Source organism: Pelophylax lessonae (genome assembly GCF_965119305.1).
Source record: "Pelophylax lessonae genome assembly, chromosome: 11".
In the NCBI taxonomy this organism is placed as follows: domain Eukaryota; kingdom Metazoa; phylum Chordata; class Amphibia; order Anura; family Ranidae; genus Pelophylax; species Pelophylax lessonae.
Window position 1 is genome coordinate 75,968,647 of NC_138778.1, and position 23,417 is coordinate 75,992,063.

The window sequence follows — 23,417 nt, forward strand, 5'->3', positions numbered from 1 at the left end:
AATTTAGGGAACTTGGCATTCACTCTGGTGGTAAAATCTTAACACATCTATACTCTCTATACCAGGAGTAGGCAACCTCAGCACTCCAGCTGTGGTGAAACTAAAAATCTCATCATGCCCCTGCATCTGGGAGTCATACCTGTGGCTGCCGGAATCTTGCAAAGCCTCCTGGAACTTGTAGTTCCATAACAGCTATGGTGCTAAAGTTGCCCCACTGCTCTATACTGAGTAGAATTTTTCTATCTACTCTGTGAGTACTGGAATTATCTTCCATAACCTTTTTTTTTTTTTAAATAATGTATAGACATTTATTCAAGACAGTTATTTATACAAAAAAGGTTAAAGGAAACATTTACTGCAAGAAAAAAAAAAAAGAAAGCCAGGAAGTGAGTAGTAATGTCCTCCATTGTTTTTCAGAACAGGTTTCCCTTATAACACACCTAACATGAGAGAAACATGGGGGCTGTTATTACTGGCCTTCTGAAAATGCTTGTTGTCTGGCTAGGTTTGGTTTCAAATGTTTTACTGGTCCATGAACAAGCATTCGGAAAGTCAGAAATCTCTATATCTACACTTGTTTCAGGGCAGTGATTTAAACTATTGACCAAAGCATCATTATGACAGCACTTTTGGAAGGACAGATTAGCAATGGCAACCTAGTTTTTTCTATCATTACAGATTTGCATTAAACATAATATGTTGCTTTTCTCATTTAGGGCAAAATTATAGAGTCTTTTACAAGCCCCACTTACTTATACTCCAATGGCTGCCTCTCCTGCATCTCTGCTGCGGTTGTCAAAAATATCGGGCACCTCTGAATAGGTGTATACTCCCTCCAAAGGTGCAGTGCTCAGGCCTGAGGCAACTGTCAATACCTTACACTGGGTTAAAACTGCAGAGCAACAGAGTGGCGGGGGAGATTAGTATAAGGGGGTCAGGGGTAGGTTAGTAAAAATATTTTGTCACTCTGTCTTAAAGGGGCAAAGTGTCAGGCTCTCTTCAAAGCGTACTTAAACCAAAAAACTGGATTTTTGACTTACCGTAAAATCTTTTTCTCTGAAGTTCATTGACAGACACAGACTTCTTAACCATTGGGTTATGCCTCCCCCTACAGGAGTAGGACACTAGGCAGGAAAAAAAAAAAAAAAAAAACTTTACCACCCCTATGGGGCAGTCCCTGAAGGCATACACCCACTCACTCTGCTATAGGTTTCAGTTTCGCTGCAAGCAGTGTCAGAAGTAAAAACCCCAACCCACTCAGAAATAGAGGGGCGGGTGCTGCGTCTGTCAATGAACTTCAGGATCTTACAGTAAGTCAAAAATCCAGTTTTCTCTACCGTTCATTAACAGACACAGCTCCATATTCTTCCCAAAGCAGTATTTGTATAAGGGGTGGGAAAACAACGCAGAGAAAGAACGTAATTCCCCAAATGCTAAACTTAGCCAACCAGGTAACATGGAGCTCAACCAGGAAAAACTGGAGCTCACCTAGAAACAACATACACCCTCAAAGAGAAAAAGTTGCTCTTTTTAACAGCGGCCAAAAGAAGCATCCGAGGATACCAACACATCTACTTTGTAGAATTAATGAAGGTGTGCATAGATGACCAAGTTGCCGCCTTGTAAACTGGTATTACCGACGCCTGATGGCGAAAGACCCAAGAGGCACTCAGCCCCCTAGCAGAATGCGCCTTCACAGGGAAAGGTGGAACCTGACCCTTAAGTGAATACGCCTGTACCACCATCTGCCTGATCCATCTGGATATGGTCGCAGGAGACGCAGACAATCACTTCTGAGGTCCTTCCGTGAAGGACAAAAGGAGAGTCTGATTTCCTGAAAGACTCCGTAACCATCAGGAAAACCCTAATTGCTCGAACCACAGCCAAAGAATGCAAGGCAAGTTCCTTGGGATGCTTGGGCTTAGGACAGAGTGAAGGCAGAATAATGTCTTCATTCGATGGAAATAAAACCACCTTAGGAAGAAAAGACTGATTAGGTCGAAGTACCACTTAATCTCTGTGGACCACCAGAGAAGGAGAACAGCGGACAGTGCCACTAATTCAGGCACTCTGCGGGCAGAGGTAATAGCCACCAAAAAGGCTACCTTCTGTTACAGTGTAAGCAGAGGAATCTCCCTAATTTTCAAATGGAGGTTTTTGAAGAACAAACGGTACCAAGTTAAGATCCCACGGAGGTAACGCGGGCCGTATCGGAGGAGCCACATGATGAACTCCCTGGATAAAAGTGTGAATCAAAGAATGCGTAGCTAAAGCTTGTTGAAAAAAACACAGCCAAAGCCGCCACCTGGCCTTTAATAGTACCCAAGGCCAACCGCTGCTCAACCCCTCTTTGGAGGAAAGCCAATATCCTAGCCACTAAAAAAGGAGCGTGGATGCACCTTAATCGATTCACACCATGATATGTACGATTTCCACGTACAATGATAAATCATCCTGGAGGTAGATTTTCTAGCCTTCAGCAATGTAGGAAGAGTCAGAAAGACCGCTATCCTTCAATATCTGGCTTTCAACAGCCACGCTGTTAAAGCCAGCGAATGTAAAGCAGAATGGAAGATCGGCCTTTGAGACAACAGATCTTTCCTGAGAGGAAGTCTCCAAGTCTCCAAGGAGAATCAGCGACCAACCTTTCCAGATCTGCATACCAAGACCGGCGAGGCCAGTCTGGGGCCACCAGAATGGCCGGAATCCCTTACACCTCTATTCAGTCCAGTCCATTATATCAAGCGTGTGATCTTTCAGTTCTGGTGAGTTTGCACTGCATGTGGGATGGAGGAAGTGTGCACTCACTGTGTCTATTCATCACTGGTGAACCCCCCCCCATGTGGATGTGACATACTCACTTTGATATGCTGCACCATGATATTCTTTTCCTTTCTCTTTTTATCTGCATACACTTGATTGCATACACTTGATTGGACTTCTCATCTGAAGATTACTATCACATGTAACATCAGACGGATTTTATCCAGGGAGCCACTCAAACATTTTTGCATATTAAGATCTCGGCCACCTCCCGGGACGCCAGGACACTCTTGGTGCCCCCCTGATGATTGACGTAAACCATGCCCGTGGCATTGTCTGATTGAATCCGAACTGGACAACCCTGCAGAGCGATTTGTCCAGTGACTCAAGCAAAGCTTTATCGCTCCAGAATATTGATCAGAAGTCTGGACTCTTTCTGGACTCAGAAGTCTGGACACAGCTTTCCAAGTACTCCACCCCCCCCCCCCCCCGAGCCGGACAGGCTGGCATCCATGGATACCACAGTCCAATACAATGGAAGGAAGGGCCAAGGAACAGAGAGCCACCACAGAAAGAAGGGCACTTCTTGAGTTTTGACTCAACCAAATCAGGTTGTCCAAAGATTTTGGATCCTTGTTCCCTTGACAAAAATACCCCTTTGCAAAGGTCTAGTGTGGAACTGGGTTAACAGAACCGCCCGAAGGTAGACACTAGCAGGCCTAGAGCTCGCATGCAAGTCTGCAATGAGGACAGGTGCTGGATAACAGCAACAAATCGCCCTCTGCAACTTTTGCAGCTTTTCCGGGGGAAGAAACACCCTCGCAGAGGCTGAGTCCAGAGGCAGTCCCAGAGAAACCATTTTGGAGGCAGGGACCAGAGCAGATTTTCTGAAATTGATGGTCCAAACAAACTCGTGCAGAGTCCGTACAGTGATTGACAGATCGCCCACCAGAACTGAGTGGGAGTCTGCTCTTAAGAGGAGATTGTCCAGGTACCCTAGTACCGCAATCCCCCGCTGTCACAGTAATGCCAATATCGGAGCCAACACCCATGAAGACCCTGAGGGCGGAGGGTAACGCCACAAATTGATAAAGTTCCCCCAGGTGAGCGTATGTAGTCTCTGGGCTCGTGGGCCAGGGACGGTGAAGTCAGTCTGGCTCGCTTCTGGTCTGATGGGCAGTTGGTCCCCTTGAAAACGCTACGGATTCGCTATGGCAGCTTTCCCTTTGATTTCTGGCGGCACCGACAGCTGACCCATTTCTTGGCCTCGATTTGTCAGCAGGCGCAGATCAGGACCGAGCTCACTGGCTTTGAGTGTCTATGGGCGGCCCGCGACCCCCAGCCACATCTGATCTCCTTTTTGTAAAAGTTGTTAGAGTCGGCCAGGCCTCCCTCTAAACCTTACTTCATCCAGGCGTGGGAAAGGCACTTGGATCTGGAGTTCACTTCGGACCAACTCCACAGTCTGTACCGCCTGACCCATTCTAGTTCTGTAGATTCTAAGACGCAAGAAAATAACTATAAGCGCTTTACTAGGTGGTATCGGGTCCCGGCTACTTTGGCCAGGTTTTGCACTGGTGTTTCGGATGGATGCTGGTGGGGCTGCGGACAGAGGGGGACGCTTCTCCATGTTTGGTGGTCGTGCCCCCTGATCCGCCCATTTTGGGATATGGTGCGGCGGCACGTTCGGGCAGGTACCGGTCTAGATTTGCCGGACTCCCGGGACTTTTCCTCTTGCATGCCCCCCCGGTTCCCTTCCCGAAATATAAGCGAAGTGTCCTTTCCGCATTTACTCAACGCGGCTAAACGCCTCATCCCGATCCACTGGAAGACCTCCCGGGTCCCTAGTGAGGCTGACTGGAACCCGGGTCCCTAGTGAGGCTGACCTCACCACAGAGCACCGGAAGTGCGTGGACACAGACCTAGTAGAGTCGCTATATGAAAAAGGAAAACCCCAAGGTATTGGGATTTGTTATAGCGCTTGCTAGTGCTAGCCAGGGATTGGCAATTGCTTGTCAATAACCTGGGTAATAATGTTGGGCAAATTAAAGTAGTAGAATAATAAATTAATAATAAATACTAAATATATATGTGTGTAGCACGTGACTGGATAATGGTACCACAGTAATAATCACAATGTAAATATCGCAATGTGAAAATTAATAAATAGGTCACAATAAAATTCATTCACAGTAAAAACCATTTCTGTGCCATAAAGTGCAAGAAAATGTGCCAAAAAATGTCCAAATAAACAGTTCATAAGTGACTTTGGTGCATGAATAAAAAACTTCAGTGCCAAGTTAGGGAAAGTGCAGGTGCTTTGTGCTGGGTCCTCCAGTAGTCCGACTGCTGGTACTTAGGGTGTTGGCCTTGTGGAATAATGGGGGGTATGCACTCAAAAGAAGTAGTGGGTCTTAAATACCGTACGGTTACCGCTCTCCACTCACAGGCACCATTCGTAGCAGACGCAACTCTGAATTTTAAACTTTCTTTGTACTGTGCAATTAGCAATACTCATTAAAGGATATTTTTAACGGTACTGCACTATCTGGAGCACTTTATTTTTCCCTAACCGGACCCTGAGGATCGAGATTATCCAGGAGAGGGACCCCGGACCGCAGGGGACTACAAGGCCCAGCAGCTACCTTCCCGGCCCAGGAGGCCATAAGGCTCTAAAGGTCTTTTTACCGTACGGTATTTAAGACCCACTACTTCTGGTGAGGGCATACCCAACATTATTCCACAAGGCCAACACCCTAAGTACCAGCAGTCGGACTACTGGAGGACCCAGCATAAAGCACCTGCACTTTCCCTAACTTGGCACTGAAGTTTTTTATTCATGCACCAAAGTCACTTATGAACGGTTTATTTGGACATTTTTTTGGCATTTTTTTGGCACTATTCTTGCACTTTATGGCACACAAATGTTTTTTACTGTGAATCAATTTTATTGTGATCTATTTATTAATTTTCACATTGCGATATTTACATTGTGATTATTACTGTGGTACCATTATCCAGTCACGTGCTACACACATATATATTTAGTATTTATTATTCATTTATTATTCTACCACTTTAATTTGCCCAACATTATTACCCAGGTTATTGACAAGCAATTGCCCATCCCTGGCTAGCACTAGCAAGCGCTATAACAAATCCCAATACCTTGGGGTTTTCCTTTTTCATCTACTACTTATCCTATAGCAGCTGCTATCACCACCCCCTTACCCACATTTATTAATCCCACTCCCCCCTAAATAGGACATCCATAGGCGCGAGGGATATACACCAATTGGAGTATATATTTTCACCAGAGTCGCTATATGCTAAGCTCACAAAGAACATAAAAAGCAGGGGAGGTCGCTTACAACAGTCCTGCAAGGCGACGCCTGCTAAAGTTCAACAAAAAGACCCCTATTAGACCTAAGGGTCGCCCATCATAAATGACATAAAAAGACATAGCCCCCTATAAAGGGAAAAAGGGGTCCCGCCATGACGCAGACGCGCAGGCAGAGTACCCCCACACAACAATGCCCCCACGGTGCTCTCTGGTTCAAGGGGGGCGCCAGGCAGTCCATATGTCCACCCCGCTGGGGGGGGGGGGGCGGTAGAGAGATCAGACGCCCATCCGCTGCTCTATTACCCCGGTCAGCAGCTCGGTCAGCCAGCTGCGAGCAGGCCGTAAAGCTGCAGCATAAATTTGGGGCCCGATCCGGCTGCGAGTCCACCTTCAGCTCTGTCAGCTTGATCAGCAGCTCGGATAAGAGCTCGGACAGCCTGGTCAGTCGCCCGGATAACTTGGTAAGTCACTCAGACAGCCAGCTTTGTCAGCCGCAAGCTGCGGCCTAAATTTTTGGCCCGATCCAGCGTGAGGCATACGCCGGTCAACTCGGTCAGCCAGTCAGGCACCTCATCTCGGTCAGCCAGGTCAGCTCGGGCAGCTTGGTCAGGCAGTCAGCCAGCTTGGTCAGGTACCCGGACAGCCACGAGTAGGCCGCAAAGCCGCAGACTAAATTTTCGGCTCGACCCAGACACTTGAGGCGCAGACCCGCAGATGAAAAAACATCCGCTCCCCCCCCCCCCAGCCTAAAACCACCGCAGGGAGCCCAAAAGGACATCCCTGCCACAGTCACTAACCCTCATGGGGCCAGGAACTTGCTCAAAGACCCCCGTGTGCGATCCAGACAGCCCGGTCAGCAACAACCGCATCTACCCCCCCTTACTGGAGCAAGTGGCAAAGACAGTTCCTACCAAACCCCGGGGGGGGGGTTGGGATGGGGGTAGGTTGGGGCCAAAAGACCACCGTGACTATTAGAGGAGCTGGGGGAAATTGAAGGGAACCCGGGGGTCCGACCATCTCAAGGAGGGGCCCAAGTCAACCCCAAGACCGCAAGAGCTATGGGGGGACACTACTCACCATACCAACGATAATTGGGTGGGCGCCACTCCGGACAGACTACCTCTCCACTTGGGGTGGGCGTGATGATGGCCAATGTACACGCTGCAACTCAGGCCAAACCAGGTCGTGTGCGTCCCTGTGAGGTGTTTCACTTGCGGGCCAGCACCCGTGGATTGGGGCTCTGTCGTGGCGAGGCTTAGTGCGGGGCTATTACCTGTTCACGCCTTAAGGATCTAGGATATCCAGTCTGAAACCCAGTCCGGCTGTTGATTGCAGTTCAATCAGGAACATAACTAGCTAAAAAATAAAAATTTTAACAAAGGTTCCCTTTAAAATAAAAAAACAAGCTAAGGACGAAGTTCCAGGGAACTAGGTCCTACTTTTAAACTAGGCAGAAACAAACTGAATCCTATAGCAGAGTGAGTGGGTGTATGCCTTCAGTGACTGCCCCAAAGGCGTGGTAAAAATTTTTCCTGTCTAGTGTCCTACTCCTGTAGGGGGCAGCATAACCCAATGGTTAGAAAGAATATGGAGCGGCATCTGTCAATGAATGATAGAGAAAATAGGCATTTAAGATATTGTAGCGTACCAATCTGTAGATATGGTGCCTGCATTTGTTTTCTTTAGGCTTTTTTTTACCCTTCCTGGGTGGCTACTCTCTTAACTGCCACTTTATTCATGGAGGGATCCATAGTTGTCTAGACAAACATGTTCTATTATATAGGGGATGAGGAGATTAATTGATTACACAGGAAAGCATGTTTTAGGTTTCTAGTTCAACTTATAGGAAGTGACAAGGACAGTGCATTGGCAAGATCTTCGGGTATTTTCTGTACTTGCTGACAAAGTCTACACAAATGGAGCCACTACATAGAAAGGACTGATAAGCTGCAATATTTTTCATTTTTGTACTTGGATTTATCTGTTCACTGAAAAAAAAAATGCTTAAAGTGTATCTCAAAGCAACATTTTATTTTAGTTTTGAATAGAAATGGGAAAGAGTTTTTACTGTCAAGTTTTTATTGAGTCCCCATTGGGAAGATTCACCCCCACCAATGTCACCAAAAAAAGGGGAAATTCAAAATGTTAGATTTGAGATGAAGGGAAACTGTTTAAGAGGGGAATTCCCTACAGTTTGGGAGTTTTCCCTCTAACTTCCTGATGGATCTCTGGGATGTAAACTGAAGAGGAATTTCTCCAAAGGTACAAAAATAAAATAAATTAGCAGGGGTTTAACCCTTCCTACTCTTTTTGTTGGCTTTACGTACACTTTAACCTGCAAGCTGTTCTGTAAGAACAATTTTCCTCAAGACCACTAGATGACACCAGAGTTCATCATTTACACATCCAGTTACACACCGATAGCAGACGGAATCTAAAGATTCCTTGCTGTGCCTCAGAGCAGGTAGGTGCGGCCGCTGGCCCAGTTTACTTGACAGGTCGCCAGCGGCCACAGCTATTTGCTGCTGTTCACACAGCCCGGAACAGAATTAAAGTTCTGTGAAAAAAAAAAAAGAAAATGCTATCCCCAATGATCCTTATTCTCACTCTTGAACCTCTCTTCTGTACGATCTGGGCCATTGTGGACATTAAGGGATAATCTAGCCTTCATAAAACGGCTGTATTTGCAGATGACTTTACATTTTTCATAGCAGTCCCTCCTATAACATTTCCTAACATTTTGTGGGCCTTGAGTTAGTATGGCTCTTTGTCAAATATCATATAACCTGTCACATGACCAGCTCTCATCCAATCACACAGCTCTCCCTGCTGCTAAAAGCAGAGAGAATTCCATTGGGCTCTACCGACTACACGCTGAATGGGCTGTCAGTGATTTCCACCTAGAAAAAGTGTGCCTACCTCCACCCCAGGGTAAAAAAAGAGGGGGATAGGAGGGAATGGAGTGAGCATAGGTGGAAGCATAAGATATGGGTACAGGTGCAATGGTGAAGAGGGTGCACAGTTGTGATAGTGGGGGGGGGGGGGGTCTGCAGTGCTGGAGGGGGTGCTTGTGGGAGCATGAATTGATAGATGAGCCTACTGATAGTGGTGGCAGCAAAAAGGCGCCTGGATAGATGAGGAGTAAAGAGGAGGTGAGGCTGTACCAACTGCAGCGCTGGGGGAGGGGACTTGTGTAGGCATGGACTGAAAGCAGTGAGATGCATGTACAAGTGCCGTTGTCAGAGGAGGTATAGGCACATTGGTAAGAGCAGGGGTGCATGCATGGTAAAGAAACACAAGCATGCATGTGTGGTCTTGACAGCACTGGGATGGAGTGGATGATGTGGATGGAAGAGGGGGGCCTGTAGGAGCAGTGGCGGTAAGGGTATTGGCCTGGTAGCGAGGGGGAAGTGCAGGTACAATTGGGGGGGTGTACATGAAGGCACTGGGTAAAAGGGAAAGACATGGCTGAGTAATGTACTTCTGCCCATTATTTTGTATATCCCTTTTCCCAACCTTGCACCATCTTTTCAAGGTAGAAGAACCAAGTTCCAATAAGTAATAGGATGCTATTTAGGATAATCTATATCTTCTGAAGTACCTGCCCAATGCTGATGGGCACACAGCCTATTACTAACACAGATCAGGGAGACACCTAAAGCACAATAACTTACCCTTTCAAATGTTGCCATTAGCACATGGGAGTGACCGACATGTTCTGCAAAAAGAAAGAAACAAATTAAATCATACACTGAAATCTCTCAATCAATAGAGATTTTTTTCTTTCATTTCCAATCCTTTTGGTATTTGTACACAGTCAGGTATGAGATCTGTTCATGCTTTTATTCTTACACATGGACGTGTGAATCACTGACAAATGTAAGCAATACAAAAAATTACAATTACATTTAAAAAAAAAAATCTATTGCCCAGCAGTAGTAAACATGAAAAAGCAGCTTTTGCAGCAAAATTCACAACCTCTCTAGTGCTGTCTCCTGCAGATTCACTACTCTCTCCCTTCTAGTCTTAAAGACACCAAGCATCACTCGCTTCCTGTGGGCCCAGGCTGTTAAAGAAATACACCCTGGAAGTGTGTGATAATGCCAGCCTGGGCACAGAATGGTGTTCACTCATCACTACGCGAGTGCGGTTTTGTGTATCAGTAAGTTTAACCCACCAATAGAGAAGAAGAGAAACGACTCATGTGACAAACAGGAAGAAACTTGGATTTTAGGTAAATATGCTGAATCTTTTTTAAATGTATAGGGTGAAGATTTAGGGAGCAGGGGCTGATAGTGGGGGAGCTAGACTGGAGTTCTGCTTTAGACATTTTAATTATGGGCCACCAAATAGTCAAAAACAACATAGTTACATACCGTATTTATCTGCGTATAACACGCACCTCAATATTTGGAGACAAATTTCAGGAAAAAAAGCTTAAATTTAAAATCAACAGCTTTGAACTCTGAACATTTTTTTTTTTTTTAAATCAAATGACATCTCACCAGTGCCCATGAATGCAACCTCATCAGCAGTGTCCAGCAATGCAGCCTCACCAGCAGTGTCCATATATGCAGCCTCAATATATGCAGCCCATCAGCAGTGTCCATATATGCAGCCTCACCAGCAGTGTCCATATATGCAGCCTCACCAGCAGTGTCCATATTTGCAGCCTCCATATATGCAGCCTCACCAGCAGTGTCCATATATGCAGTGTCCATATATGCAGCCTCACCAGCAGTGTCCATATATGCAGCCTCACCAGCAGTGTCCATATATGCAGTGTCCATATATGCAGCCCATCAGCAGTGTCCATATATGCAGCCTCACCAGCAGTGTCCAAATATGCAGCCTCGCAAGCGCCATTGGAACTGTCTGAATACGTTTTAAAAAAGGGCGGGAAGCAGCGCAGAGAGCAGAAGGGGCGGGCCAGGCCGTGGAGAAGGAAGGACGAGCTGTCATAAGAGCAGAAGGGGGCGGGGCGGGCCTGGGCGAGGAGAAGGGAGAACGAGCGAGCGCAGTCATCGGAAGTCCCGCCTCCTCTGCCGAGACGTGTGACGTCTGTCATGACACCTTGTCGTTCCTTCTCCTTGGCCCGACCCTGCCCCTTCTGCACTCAGCGATGTTTTCTGGCACTTTTTTTTTTTAATATAGGCGTATAACACGCACTGCTGCTTTTTCCTCCATTTTTAGGAGGAAAAAGTGCGTGTTATACGCCATTTGTCAGGTCATATCCACACATAGTTCATCCTGTAGCCAGAACACATCAGTTCGCAGATGGTACTTGCCCACTTGTAAAATAATGGACATCTACGACTGTTTAAACAAGGAATAAAACAGTGTTTTTAATTTACTAGTAAGGCAGCAGAGATAAGCCAGCAGAGATAAGCCAGCATCAACAAAGTTTATCAGCAGGAAAAAAAACAGAATTTTTGTCTTACCATAAAATCCTTTTCTCTGAGGTTCACTGACAGACACAGCTTCAAGTCTTCAGTCCTTTGGGCTTATGCTCTTGCTTTCTAGGGGTAGGACTAGGCGTAAACCTTTTTGGTTATGCCCCTTGGGCAGTCCCAGAGGGAATACCATCACTTCCTTCTGGACTTCCAGTTTGCAACAAGCAGTGTTAGAAGAACAAATAACTCAACCCCAAAAGAGGGGTGGGTGCTGTGTCTGTCAGTGAACCTCAGAGAAAAGACAAAAATCCAGTTTTCTCTTTCGTTCACTGACAGACACAGCTTCAGACCATTGGCATGTCCCAGAGCAGTGCAACATGAGGGGTGGGAAAAAACACAGCAAACGCAGAATTCCCAACAAGGCTAAACCTAGCAGACCAGTTAACAACAGGAGCTCAGTTAGGAACCACTGGAGCTCACCACCAGAAAAAAATTTCAACATCAAGAAGGGGAAGCCTCCGCAACCGCAGCCTTCAAAACTTTGCGGCCAAACGCCGCATCTGAAGATGCAAGTACAACCACTTTATAAAATTTTGTGAATGTGAGTACAGACGACCAAGTAGCCACCTTGCACAACTGAACCACTGATGCCTGATGACGGAAGGCCCAGGAGGCACTAAGCGCCCTCATAGAATGCGCCTTAACAGAGAAAGGAGGAACCTGATCCTTATTGGAGTAGGCCTGCACCACCGTCTGCCTGAGCCACTTGGAAATGGTCGCAGCAGATGCGGCCTGCCCCTTACGAGGTCCATCCGTAAGAACAAAGAATCGGATTTCCTAATCTGTTCAGTCACCGCCAGGTAAATCCGAATCGCTCTTACCACATCTAAGGAATGTAGGGCAATTTCCTTAGGATGTTTACGCTTAAGACATAAGGACGGTAGCACAATGTCTTTGTTCAAATAAAACCCCTAGACAACCATAGGAAGGAATGCCTGACAGGGTTGTAACACCACTTTGTCCCTATGAACCCCCAAGTAAGGTGACCGACAGGACAACGCAGCCAACTCCGACACGCGACGTGCGGAAGTAATAGCTACTAAGAAAGTCACCTTCTGCCACAGAGTGAGCAGAGGAATTTCTCAAATATTTTCAAAGGGAGGCCTTTGAAGCACCGACAGAACCAAATTGAGATCCCAGGGAGGTACCAGGGATCGCACCGGAGGAGCCAGATGGCAAACTCCCTGCACAAAAGTGTGAACCAAGGATAACGCCGCCAACGGTCTTTGGAAAAAAATAGCCAAGGTGGAAATCTGGCCCTTGATGGTGCCTAGAGCCAAACATTGATCTACACCCAATTGCAGAAATTCCAACAGGTGAGACACAGAAAAGGAGCGGAGAGAAACTCCCCACGACTCACACCAAGTAATGTACGCCTTTCAAACTTGATGATAAACCTTACTGGAAGTAGATTTATTAGCCTTCAACAGCGTAGGAATCACCGACTCTGACAGCCCTCTGTCTTTCAATAGCCACGCCAGTAAAGCCAGCGACCGTAAAACAGGATGGAAGATTGGTCTCTGAGACAGAAGATCTTCCCTGAGAGGACGTTTCCAAGGGACGTCTGCTACCAGCCTTACCAGACCTGCGTACCAGGACCAGTGAGGCCAGTCTGGAGCCACCAGAATTACTGGAATTTCTTCTACCTCGATTCTGCATAGCAGTCTCGACAGAAGTTGAATTGGAGGAAAGGTATAAATAAGACGATACTGACTCCAAGGGGCCACCAAAGCATCTGCTGCGTCGGCCAGAGGATCCTGAGATCTTGACAAGAACCTCTGAACTCTGTTGAGACAGGAAGCCAGCAGCTCCACATTGGGGGTCCCCCACCGGAGACACAGTTGATTAAATACCTCCAGGTGAAGAGACCAATCTCCCGGATCCAACGTCTGCCAAATGAGACAGTCTGCTTGCCAATTCCCCACCCCCGGAATGTGCACAGCAGAGAGGGCCGGAACATATTGTTCTGCCCACCTCAAGATGCTTGCCACTTCCCGGACTGCCAGGGCACTCTTTGTGCCCCCTTGATGATTGACATATGCCACAGCCGTAGCATTGTCCAATTGTATCTGCGCTTGGAGCCCCTGCATACAATCTGTTCACTGAGACAGACAAAGTGATCGCCCGAATTTCCAGGATGTTGATCAGCAACCTGGACTCCTCCCGAGTCCAGACACCTTGGGCCGAACACACTCCCAAAGCACCTCCCCATCTGGACAGACTGGTATCCGTGGTGATTACAGTCCAGCCTTTGAGGAGAGAGGTTGTGTGTAGCAGGAGCTCCCAGAAGGATCAAAAGCTTTCTGTCTTAGGCCTGTGATGGCCTCAGCAAGCCCAGGCCAGGGGGGGGGCTCCTCGGCCTGGTTCAGAGGAAATGGCCCCTGGCCACCTGGAGCTCTCCTTGGAGGATCGGCTCTTTCTGGACACCCAGAAGGAGCTCCTGGATTGGTCTAGGGCCCTGCTGGGTGAAAATCAAGCCAAGGAGGAGGCAAGGAGAGAGATGGAATCAGATGCCTAATGTGCAAAATTGCCAGTGTCTTTAAGGGGAAAATGGCCCGGCTGAGTGCTTATCGGAATCTGAGGGACAGAACAGGGAGAAGCAAGAGGGCTGGACTCAGTAAGGACATCACGGTCCTGAAGGATGAGTGACAGGGACTGTGGAATCTTGTTGGTGACTTATCCCATGGTGGCCCTGGTGAGAAAGACTTACTATCAGCCATATCTGAAAGGTTGCAGAGGGCCAGCGCTGAAGGCAGCCAGTCCGCGAGAAGGTCCCAGCTTGCATCACAAGCAGCTATTGTGGAGGTAAGACCTGTCTGTAGTGAGGTTTGTGGTACTAACAAACTGGGGGCAGGGAGTGTGACGGAGGCTGAGATGATGGTAACCCAGGGTGAGCAGGCCTGCAGTGCTGCGGGTGAAACCTCTTTGCCTATGGAGAGGATGGTTATTGCCTCATCCCCCGCTGGTAATGGGGCTAAAGTCGTTGCAGCCGGGGTGGTACAGGTTCCCATGGAGGTCCCCGTGGTAGTAGGTTTTGTGGTGACCCCTGGTATAAGTATGCCAAAAACCCCGCTGGTTGAAACGGCCAGTGGTTCTCATGTGGTACCCCCCGCTAAGCCCACTACCTCCCCACCTGTAATAAAAAGTCTCGGTGGAGGTTCCTTACCAACTCCAATGCAGTTGATGGCAGAGAGTCTAGAAGCAATGGATTTCGCTGAGGCAGGCAAGCAAGAGAAGCCAGATAGCTTGTTGGCCCCCGCTGCCTCGTTTCTTGGGGTTGCTGAAATGCTGGGCTAGGTTGCTGCTGCTCAGTGCAGTGAGGAAAAACCTAAAATGGTGACCGCGGCCGGAGACGGTGTTCCAAGTGGCAGCCACTTCTGGGTTCTGCACTTCCGGTCCGGACCGGAAGTGACGTCAGGAACGATCACAGAGATGCCTGGAGGAATGGAAAGTTCTGGGGAAAACCCTGACAGGATTGTAAAGGATATGGAAAGCCTGGACAGAACTGTAAACGATGTAGATGGGGCCAGTGATACGATATTATCAGGAAATGTGTCCCTTCAGCCTGGCCAAGTCGCTGACAATTGGGAGGGACTGTGCTACAGGGGTCCTCCAGACTGATTGTCCGGTTTTAGACTGTATTAGGCAACTGGAGGAGCCACAGGTGTCAGTGTGTGAAGGGTCACCTGCTGTGTGAAAGGATTCTGGCGCCTCTGGTTGGCCTGCAGACTGGGGGGCCCTAGCTGAAAATGCGTGGTCCCTGGTTGATGGGACGGCTGAACAAGGTGAAGGGCGGAGCAGGGGTGCGGTTGTCAAAGAAGATGTGAATATAGTGGTAATGGGGGGAGGTATGAGTGACAGTGCTGGGAGAGAAATAGTGGCAGGTTCTGGGGCCCTGGGAGGAGTAGTTGGGGGTTCAAGTACGGGGTGGGGGGTGCCTGTGGTTGTATCGATGAAGGAAGGTGGTCCAGAAGTGGCCCGGATGGCCTATTCCTGAGGTGGTCCCCCCTGTAGCTGGAGGGCCTTCCAGACATCTGGGCCCTTCTCAGGAGGGTAGGCTTCTCTCTGCTCTGCAGGTGGGATGCACTTTTGCAAATATTGTTGGTGTGCCTGCCAGGATTGACCATTTATATGGTCAATTTGGCTCCCGGGTTTTTCAGGAACCCCCTGGTGGGGTGGGTGTAGGGGTCTGGTCTAAGAGGGTAGGGGGGCCGGACAGGAGATGCAGGAACGTGGTGCAGGTGAAGTTTCATGGCCAAGCAGATTGATTTGGTCCTGGGGTTGGGATTTAGGGTGGCAGACTTGTTTGCCGTCATCCACCCCCACAACTCGGCCGAATATGATATTCGTTTTGTGTCTCCTGTAGCCATGGAGCTTTTCCTGACCGAATAGGAGCTGGTCAAGTGCCATGAGTCCCGGAAGAACTTCTGTCTGATCGCCCTCTCCATGCAGGAGGAGGTTAAAAGTGTCACCATTCTTGTCAGGAACGAGTCTATGCCCCCTGAAGACATCATGACCTGGCTGGGGAGGTATGGTCAGCTCCTAGCCCCGCTCCGGAAGAACTTGGATGAGCAGGGGATCTGGAGTGGGGCTAGGTTTGCCCATGTTAAACTCCACAGGAGGGGCCTGACGGTTACGCACATCCCTGCTAGTGCCTTTATTGGCAGGGACCGCATTTTTGCCTTTTTACCTGGGTCCGCCAAAGCTATGTTTTAAATGTGGCAGCATTTCAGGGCACATTGTGCCGTACTGAGCTGCATGTGGTGTGGCGGCCCCGGTCACCTGGCGGAGGAATGCGCACTGATCAGAAGCAACCTCTGTGGGGAAATGGGGCACCCCTTTAGTAGATGCCCCAAGGCTTTTAGGGATTAGGGGCTAGTGAAGCTCAGGCGGGAGAGGGGGTAAGTGAAGATAGGTCAGGGGGGTAGGGCAGAGGGAGATAGGGCAGGAGGGGTTAGGTCTGAGGAAGGTAGGTCTGGGGCAGGTGAGTTTAGGTCAGAGATGGTGGGGGTGAATGTTGTCCCTGGTGCGGTTTCTCCAGGGGGAGGTCCCGCAGTAAAGGAGGAAAACAGCCTCCCAGGAAGGCGGGTGGAGAGAAGGAGGAAGGGGCAGGCAGGTGCCTCCGGAGGAGGGGATGATGTGGCAGGGGGGGTTGTGCGGGCTGCAGGTCGTGAGAGGGTGGAGCATGTGAATGGGGCACCCAGACGCTCTGGGACGAAAGTTCCTGTGTCGTCTAGGGTCGAGTCAGTTGGTGGAAGGGTGTCGGAGGAGGCTGGGGGGACAACAGCCTCTGGCTCCCCCTCTGGCCGGGTGGCTTGTCCTTCCCCCTTTCTCCCTGTCCCTTTGGGTGTTCAGCCCTCCGTTTCCTCCTCTTCCCTTCCGGATCCCCCTGACCCAGGAGGTCGGAGTGCTGTTTTGGGTGGGAAGGGTCCTGATGGCTACAATCTTGGGGTGCATAAGCGTCTGAGGGGGAGTTTGCCTGGGGTGGTTAGTGGTCCCTCCAGTGAGGAAAGTGCTCGAGAGGTGGGTGGAGATAAAGGGGGGTGGGAAAAACAGGGAAAGAGGAAGCGCAAGTCTTCAAGGAGGTGTGTCTCAGATGCCTGATGGGCAGGTAGGGGGGCTCAGAGGTCTGCGGGGCATGAAGGGTTTGTCCCTCTCCAACATGTACGGGGTCCTCTCCTCATCAGAGTCTGAAGGGGAAGACGAGGAGGTCTCTGGGGAAGGGAAACATCGAAGGTATAGTAGGAGGCAGCATTGCTGCTTTATTTCACTAAGGATGAGTGTGCCCGCTCCAATCCGGCTTGCGACCATTAATGTCGCAAGCATTCGGTCTACAGGTGCTCGTTATATGGCCTTTGATTTTCTCAGCCAGGTTGAAGCTGACATTTTATTTTTGCAAGAGAACTGTCTGGAATCGGTGGCAGAGATGCACCTGGCAAAGAGGGAGTGGAGATGTGGGCCCTCCCTCTGGCCTCTTGCGGCTGAGCGTTGTAGTGGAGCCGCGGTCCTTTTTAAGACTGGTTCGGTAGACTGCCGACGAGTGATTGAGGTGGAGGTTGGTAGACGCTATTGGCAGGGGGCTGTCCCTTCGCCTTATAAATTTTTATGGTCTGCAGACCAAGTGGGCAAGGAAGAGCCCTCTTACGGTGTTCAAGCATGATCTTTTTTCATCCCAGCAAGTGTTTTTTGGCGGTGACTTAAACGCCGTTACTAGGCCTAAAAATAGGACAGGTGTTAGAAGTCCGCTGGGGTATGATAGTATATTTTTAAATAGTATAGCTAGGGAAGCTGGATTGGTGGATATGCACGTTCGTCACTTCCCCAGTCTCACTGGTTTCACTTATGCCCGAGGTAATTGTAAGAGTAGATTAGATAGGTTTTTTTTGAAGGGGGACTCTGTCTTTGCAGCCCCGGAGCTGCAGGTGGTAGAGTTCTCCGACCACTGTATGGTGTCTGCAGCCTTGAATGTGTCTGAGACTCCCCAGAAAGGGCGTGGAATCTGGCATCTGAATGGGCGCTTTTTGAGGACTCTTCTGTCAGGGAAGCCTATGAGGACTTCTTCTCGGAACAAGACTCATTCCTTGAGAGTGGCTGCTCCCGCCTTGAGTGGTGGGAAGCTGTGAAGAAGAGGGCTTCTTCTGGAAGATCTCTAGGTTCAGGGCGGTCTCTAAATACCGAACCTACCTGGGTTTGCGTATTTGTCTTGATCACCTCTTAACTTCTGGTGGTTTTCAGGGGGAGATCTCTGACCTGAAGCAGCAGCTCCCTGACCCTTGAAAGGGATTACTGGAGGGTTTTGCTCCCTGGATCCTTACAGGAGTTGTGGGATGGCAGTGAGTTTGAAGACCATACACAGCCTGAAGGACACCTTGGGATGCATGGTCCGGTCCAGATCAGGGATTCTGGGTGTCGTGAGAGGACCACTTTTCGGGCATCCTGGGGTTGCAGCGTTTAGATGAGGAGAGGGCAAGAGATTCTTAAATGAGACTCCGTTAGGGGAGGAGTTTGACTTCTCTGAGGCCCCTTTGACTGAGGATATATCAGGTAGAGAAAGCCACTGACTCTGTCATCTAAAAAGTCTCCAGGGCCAGATGGGCTCACAGCAGAGTTCTACCAGACCTTCAAGGGCCTGTTGACCCCTCATCTGGTGGAGGTTTTCAATCAGTGTTTGGCAGAAGGCCTGTTACGTCCCTCAATGAGAAGGTCAGCCCTGATCCTTTTATCAAAGGGAAAGGACCCGTCTGTAGTTGAGGATTGACGCCCTATCGCCCTTCTCAACACAGATAGGAAGCTGTTGGCAAAGGTCCTTTTCTTGCATCTGTCAGCAGTAGCTGGTGGGGTACTGTCTGCATCGCAGCACTGTGCAATTCCGGGCCGCAGTACCTTTAGTGCAGTCCTTGGCATCCGGGAGGCTGTGGACGGTATTTGTTGGCATTGGATCAGGCCAAGGCTTTTGATCGAGTTAGCCACAAGTACCTCTAGCTTCTTCTGGGAAGGTATGGTCTACCGGGGCTGGTGATCAATTGGCTTTGTGTGCTTTATAGAGGGGCTGAGAGCTTCCCTCTTGTCAATGGCTGGGTGGGTCCATCTTTTCCTGTGGGCGCTGGTGTCAGGCAGGGCTGTCTGTTGAGCCCCCTTCTGTATGTTTTTGCGGTCAACCCCGTCGTCCGAAGGCTAGATTGCGGGCACCTGAGGGGGGTTCCGGTAGAGCCTGGTGGTGGCCGGAGTCCAGCGGTGAAGGTGATCGCCTATGCAGATTATGTCTCGGTTGTAGTTTCAAGTGGGGAGGAGGCCCGATTTGTGGAAAAACAGATCGGGGACTATTCCGAGGCATCCGGTTCACTCGTAAACTGGGGCAAGAGTGAAGTTTTCTGGATGGGTAAGGAGGGCGATCAGTTTCCCCTCCCGGACGTTTTCCCTGTGCCCCAATTGCAAATCAAAGTGCTAGGCATCATTTTTGGCCAGGGGGGATTACCCCAAATTAAATTGGGAGAGTAGACTGTCAGGTGCCGCCCAGAAAGTGGCAGCCTGGAAAGGCTGGAAGCTGTGTGCTGAGTTTCTCTATGTCAGCTACTCTCACTGTTGCCTGCCTGTTGCCTGCATCTCTCTAAGCGTGGGTTTGTGGTCTGTTTTTCCTGCTGTTGTGGGGAAACAGACTGAACCTGATTAAGAGAGAAGTCACGTTTGAAAATCTAATAAAAAGATTTGGAAAAAAAAAAAAAAAAAAAAGAGAGAAGTCACGTACCGACAGACGGTTAGGGGGGTTGGACATGGTCCATCCGGTAGTGTTCTACACTACCATTTTTATTAAATTTAATCTGCAGTCCATTTTTCAGGACGAGCGGTCTGAGGGAACGTTCGTGTAAGAACTGGCTTTTGCTCTTCCTGAGGGAGTGGGAGGATGAGGGGAGACCTGGGGATCTGAGGAGATTGCATGAATACCTCCCATCCTATGTCCCGCAAGCTTTAAAGGGATTGAGGCAGTGGCGGATAACTGCTTTTGAGGTTGGGTCCACTGATCGGTGTGAGTTGTATCAGAGGGGCATGACTTTAGACTTTTTGAAGCCTCTGTCTTTGAGAGACTGTCCTGAGAAGGTCCTTAGGGAGGGGTTAGTCCTTCTTAATTTGCCAAGAATTCCTGCAAAGTTCTGGGATCTCACGTGGAGGTCGTTCCATGGATGACTATATGTCCACGCAAACCTTAAGAACAGGAACCTGGGGGACAGAGGTTGTCCCCACCCTGAATGTGGAGGGGTGCTGGAGACCATGGACCACTTTTTGGTCCAGTGCCCTTTCAATGTAGAGGTTCAGAAGGGGGTAGGGGTGCTATTGGCTACCCTTGTCTCTCGTCCTTAGCCCTTTCTGGGTGGTTGTATGGCGACTTCAGGGTGAGGCCTTTTATCTAGTCAGGTCTAGTGTTTTGTATTACACGTGGCACGCTAGGTGTTTGGTGTCAACTAGGGGCAAAACCCTGCCGTTTACTGTGGTGGTTGGTGACATCCTTGGTGAGCTGGTGAAGGTGAGGAATCTTGAAAGGGGCAGGGTTGGGCTGGAAAGGTGTGCCCATTTATGGAGCGGATTTCACTTCCAGCTGCCTTGAGGCCGGCCTTGTTCCTTGTTGGTGGTGGGTGTACTATCCTTTAGCACACTTTAGATTTTGTGTTTCTAATCTTTTTTTTAAGGGTAGTGCTGCAAAGATCTGGTAAGCCAGGATGCTTCGTCCTGCTAAGGGTAAGTTATGAGGCAGGTTGCGGGTGGTTTAGGGTTGTTGGCTTGGAGTGGGATATGTTGAGTTTTGGGTTTGTCAGTTTTCCTTTGAGTGTAATATAGTGACTGTTGAGGTAGTTGGGTCTTATGCAAGGCCAAAATTTTAAGCCCAGTTTTGCTGTGGGCATGTTATGTTATTTTGAAGTGTTTATATGGATTTACTTCTGATTATGTGATGAAGTTGTTCTCCTTTTCCTGTTTGTAAGTTGTATTATGGCAGCAGTTTATTTTCAATAAAATAATTACAGTCCAATAAAAGGGGAAGAAAGGATTTTCCCAGATGCAGGGCAGGGAGCGAAGCCACAATAGGAGACACTCCCTCGAACCCCGACTCAGATTGTCCAATGACAGCGGATCCTTCTTCCATTTGATCAGAATCTCCCTTTGCCAAAGTCTAGTGTGGAGCTGCACAAAAACAGAACCGCCTTGAAAGTGGAGACCATCAGACCCAGCACTTGCATGTAAGTCCTGAAAGACGATCGAAGGTTGGACAACAGGAGCTGAACAGCCTCCTGTAGCGTCAGTAGTTTTGTCTGAGGACGAAACACCTTGGCTGATGCTACATCCAGCGTCAGACCCAAGTAGTCCAGCTTTGTGGACGAAGACCGTGCCGATTTCTGGAAATTCAGTGTCCACCCGAACTCCTGCAGAGATCGCACCGTAACCACTTCTAGAGCCAAAGAAGACTCTGCACGCAGAAGCAGATCGTCCAACCCAGTGCCGCGATCCTCTTCTGTCGCAAACACTGGGGCCAAAACCTTTGTGAACCCTGGAGGAGCTGAAGTGAGACCAAAGGGTAATGCCACGAACTGAAAGTGCGCCTCGCCCACGGCAAAACAAAGAAAACGCTAATGCCCGACATATATTGGAGTATGAAGGTAAGCATCCTTGAAATCGATAGAAGCCATCAGATCTCCTTGATGAAGGAAAGCTACTACTGTACGAATGGCACTCCATCGGAAATTTCTGAACACTCACAACGTCTTGCACTGCTCCGTAGAGGCCCTGTAGCCGCTCTGGAGACAGGAGTAAGGTGGAGTGAGAAAGGGACCGAAACTCGTGTTTCACTCGCCGCTCAGCTCCCGTCCAGTGGGACTATGTGGGGCCCAACTTAGCATGGAGCTAATCAATTGGATATTGATTGTAGTTCTCACAGGAACATAATAAAGAAAAAGTAAAAAATTCCATTTAAATAGGAAAAAATGCCAGGACCGCAGATCCCAGTAGAGAGCCAGGTCCTTACTCCTGACTAGGCAGAAAAAACTGGAAGTCCTACAGCAGGAAGTGATAGTATACCCTCTGGGACTGCCCCTGGGCGTAACCAAAAAGGCTTCTGCCTAGTCCTACTCCTAGAGAGCAAGAGCATAAGCCCAATGGTCTGAAGACTTAAAGCTGTGTCTGTCCGTGAACGAAAGAGAAAACCAACGTGCATGGCACAATAAAATACATACCTCGCTACAACGGTGATAACAGCGGGCATCTGGGTCTAATGCCGAGCAGCTGACCTTCTGCATAGCAACCACAGGGGGTCACTCTTGTGAATGCCTTGTATTTTACTCTCTAGTTTTAGTAAATCAACCACAAGGTGTTCTTTGATTGGACAAGGTGGAAGGGAAGGGCGGTGATCACCACTTCCACCTCATCCAATCAAAAAATGCCTTGTGAAAAAAAAAAAAAAAACCTCCAGTGATTACTGTACAGAAGGGTAGCCACTCATCACTGGACCTAGAAGACTGCTGCTATCAGTGCAGTGACAGTGACTACTGCAGTGAAATGCAGGTTCCACAGGGTTCGTTCAGGTATGAGATACTGTATGTATACTTATAATGGTCCAAGCTGGACCAGTGTAACTATTCATTAAAAGTCATACCTAAACCTCAGGTTTAAAGTACAACTAAAGGCAAAACTTTTTTTTGTGTGTTTTGGGTAGAGGGTAAATGGATTAGAACACCTGTCAGGTTTTTATTTTTGCCTGTGCCCCCGTTAAGGAGATTCCCTCTGTCTATTTGTCCTGTTTGCTATTACTGAAAGTTGAAGTAAAAGGAAATCCCCAGAAAAGTAATAGAGGGGAGAGCTTCCTTTCATTTGCAGGGATTTCCTCTCACTTCCTGTTTGGCTATGGGAAAGGAAGTGAAGCAAAATCTCTGCAATGGGAAACAGATTGTGAAAAAAAAAAAAAAAATCTGACGGGTTATAACCCTCCCTTACCCTATTCAAAATGGAAAAAGAAAAGTTTTGCCATTGTTCTAATTTAAGTGCTGTGGAAGACTTCTGCCACCAACCAGGCTCAGCTATACTGGGTCAGTGCACCCAAAATTGATAGATGGGATTTAGTTTTAGTGTTTGGAGGGTCTTGAAGATCAAAATCACCCACTTTATCTTCCTGCTGCCTAGCACTCAAACCTTCCAGATTTCCAAAGTTTCTAAATCTACATCTGTCCAACCTGTTGACTAAACAGTAAAGAAGCAATAGCACCACAGTGATGATCTGAATTAAGTGATGAATGCAGTTAAAGTGGTTATTAGGCCACTGATATAAAATCATCCCATCCCCTGTGTTATACAACGATAAGTGTCCCAGTGCCTGTGTT

The 23,417-nt window shown here is 48.5% G+C and overlaps 1 protein-coding gene across 2 annotated transcripts in view; it reads right to left on the reverse strand.

The window, feature by feature from the left end:
* Positions 1-23,417, reverse strand: part of RNF157 (ring finger protein 157) — a 225,198-nt gene that overhangs the window by 69,931 nt on the left and 131,850 nt on the right. For both annotated transcript variants that reach the window (XM_082272519.1, XM_082272520.1), the window contains exon 8: positions 9,781-9,824. In XM_082272519.1, coding sequence (XP_082128645.1) covers positions 9,781-9,824 — 44 coding nt within the window. The remainder of the gene's footprint in view (positions 1-9,780; positions 9,825-23,417) is intronic.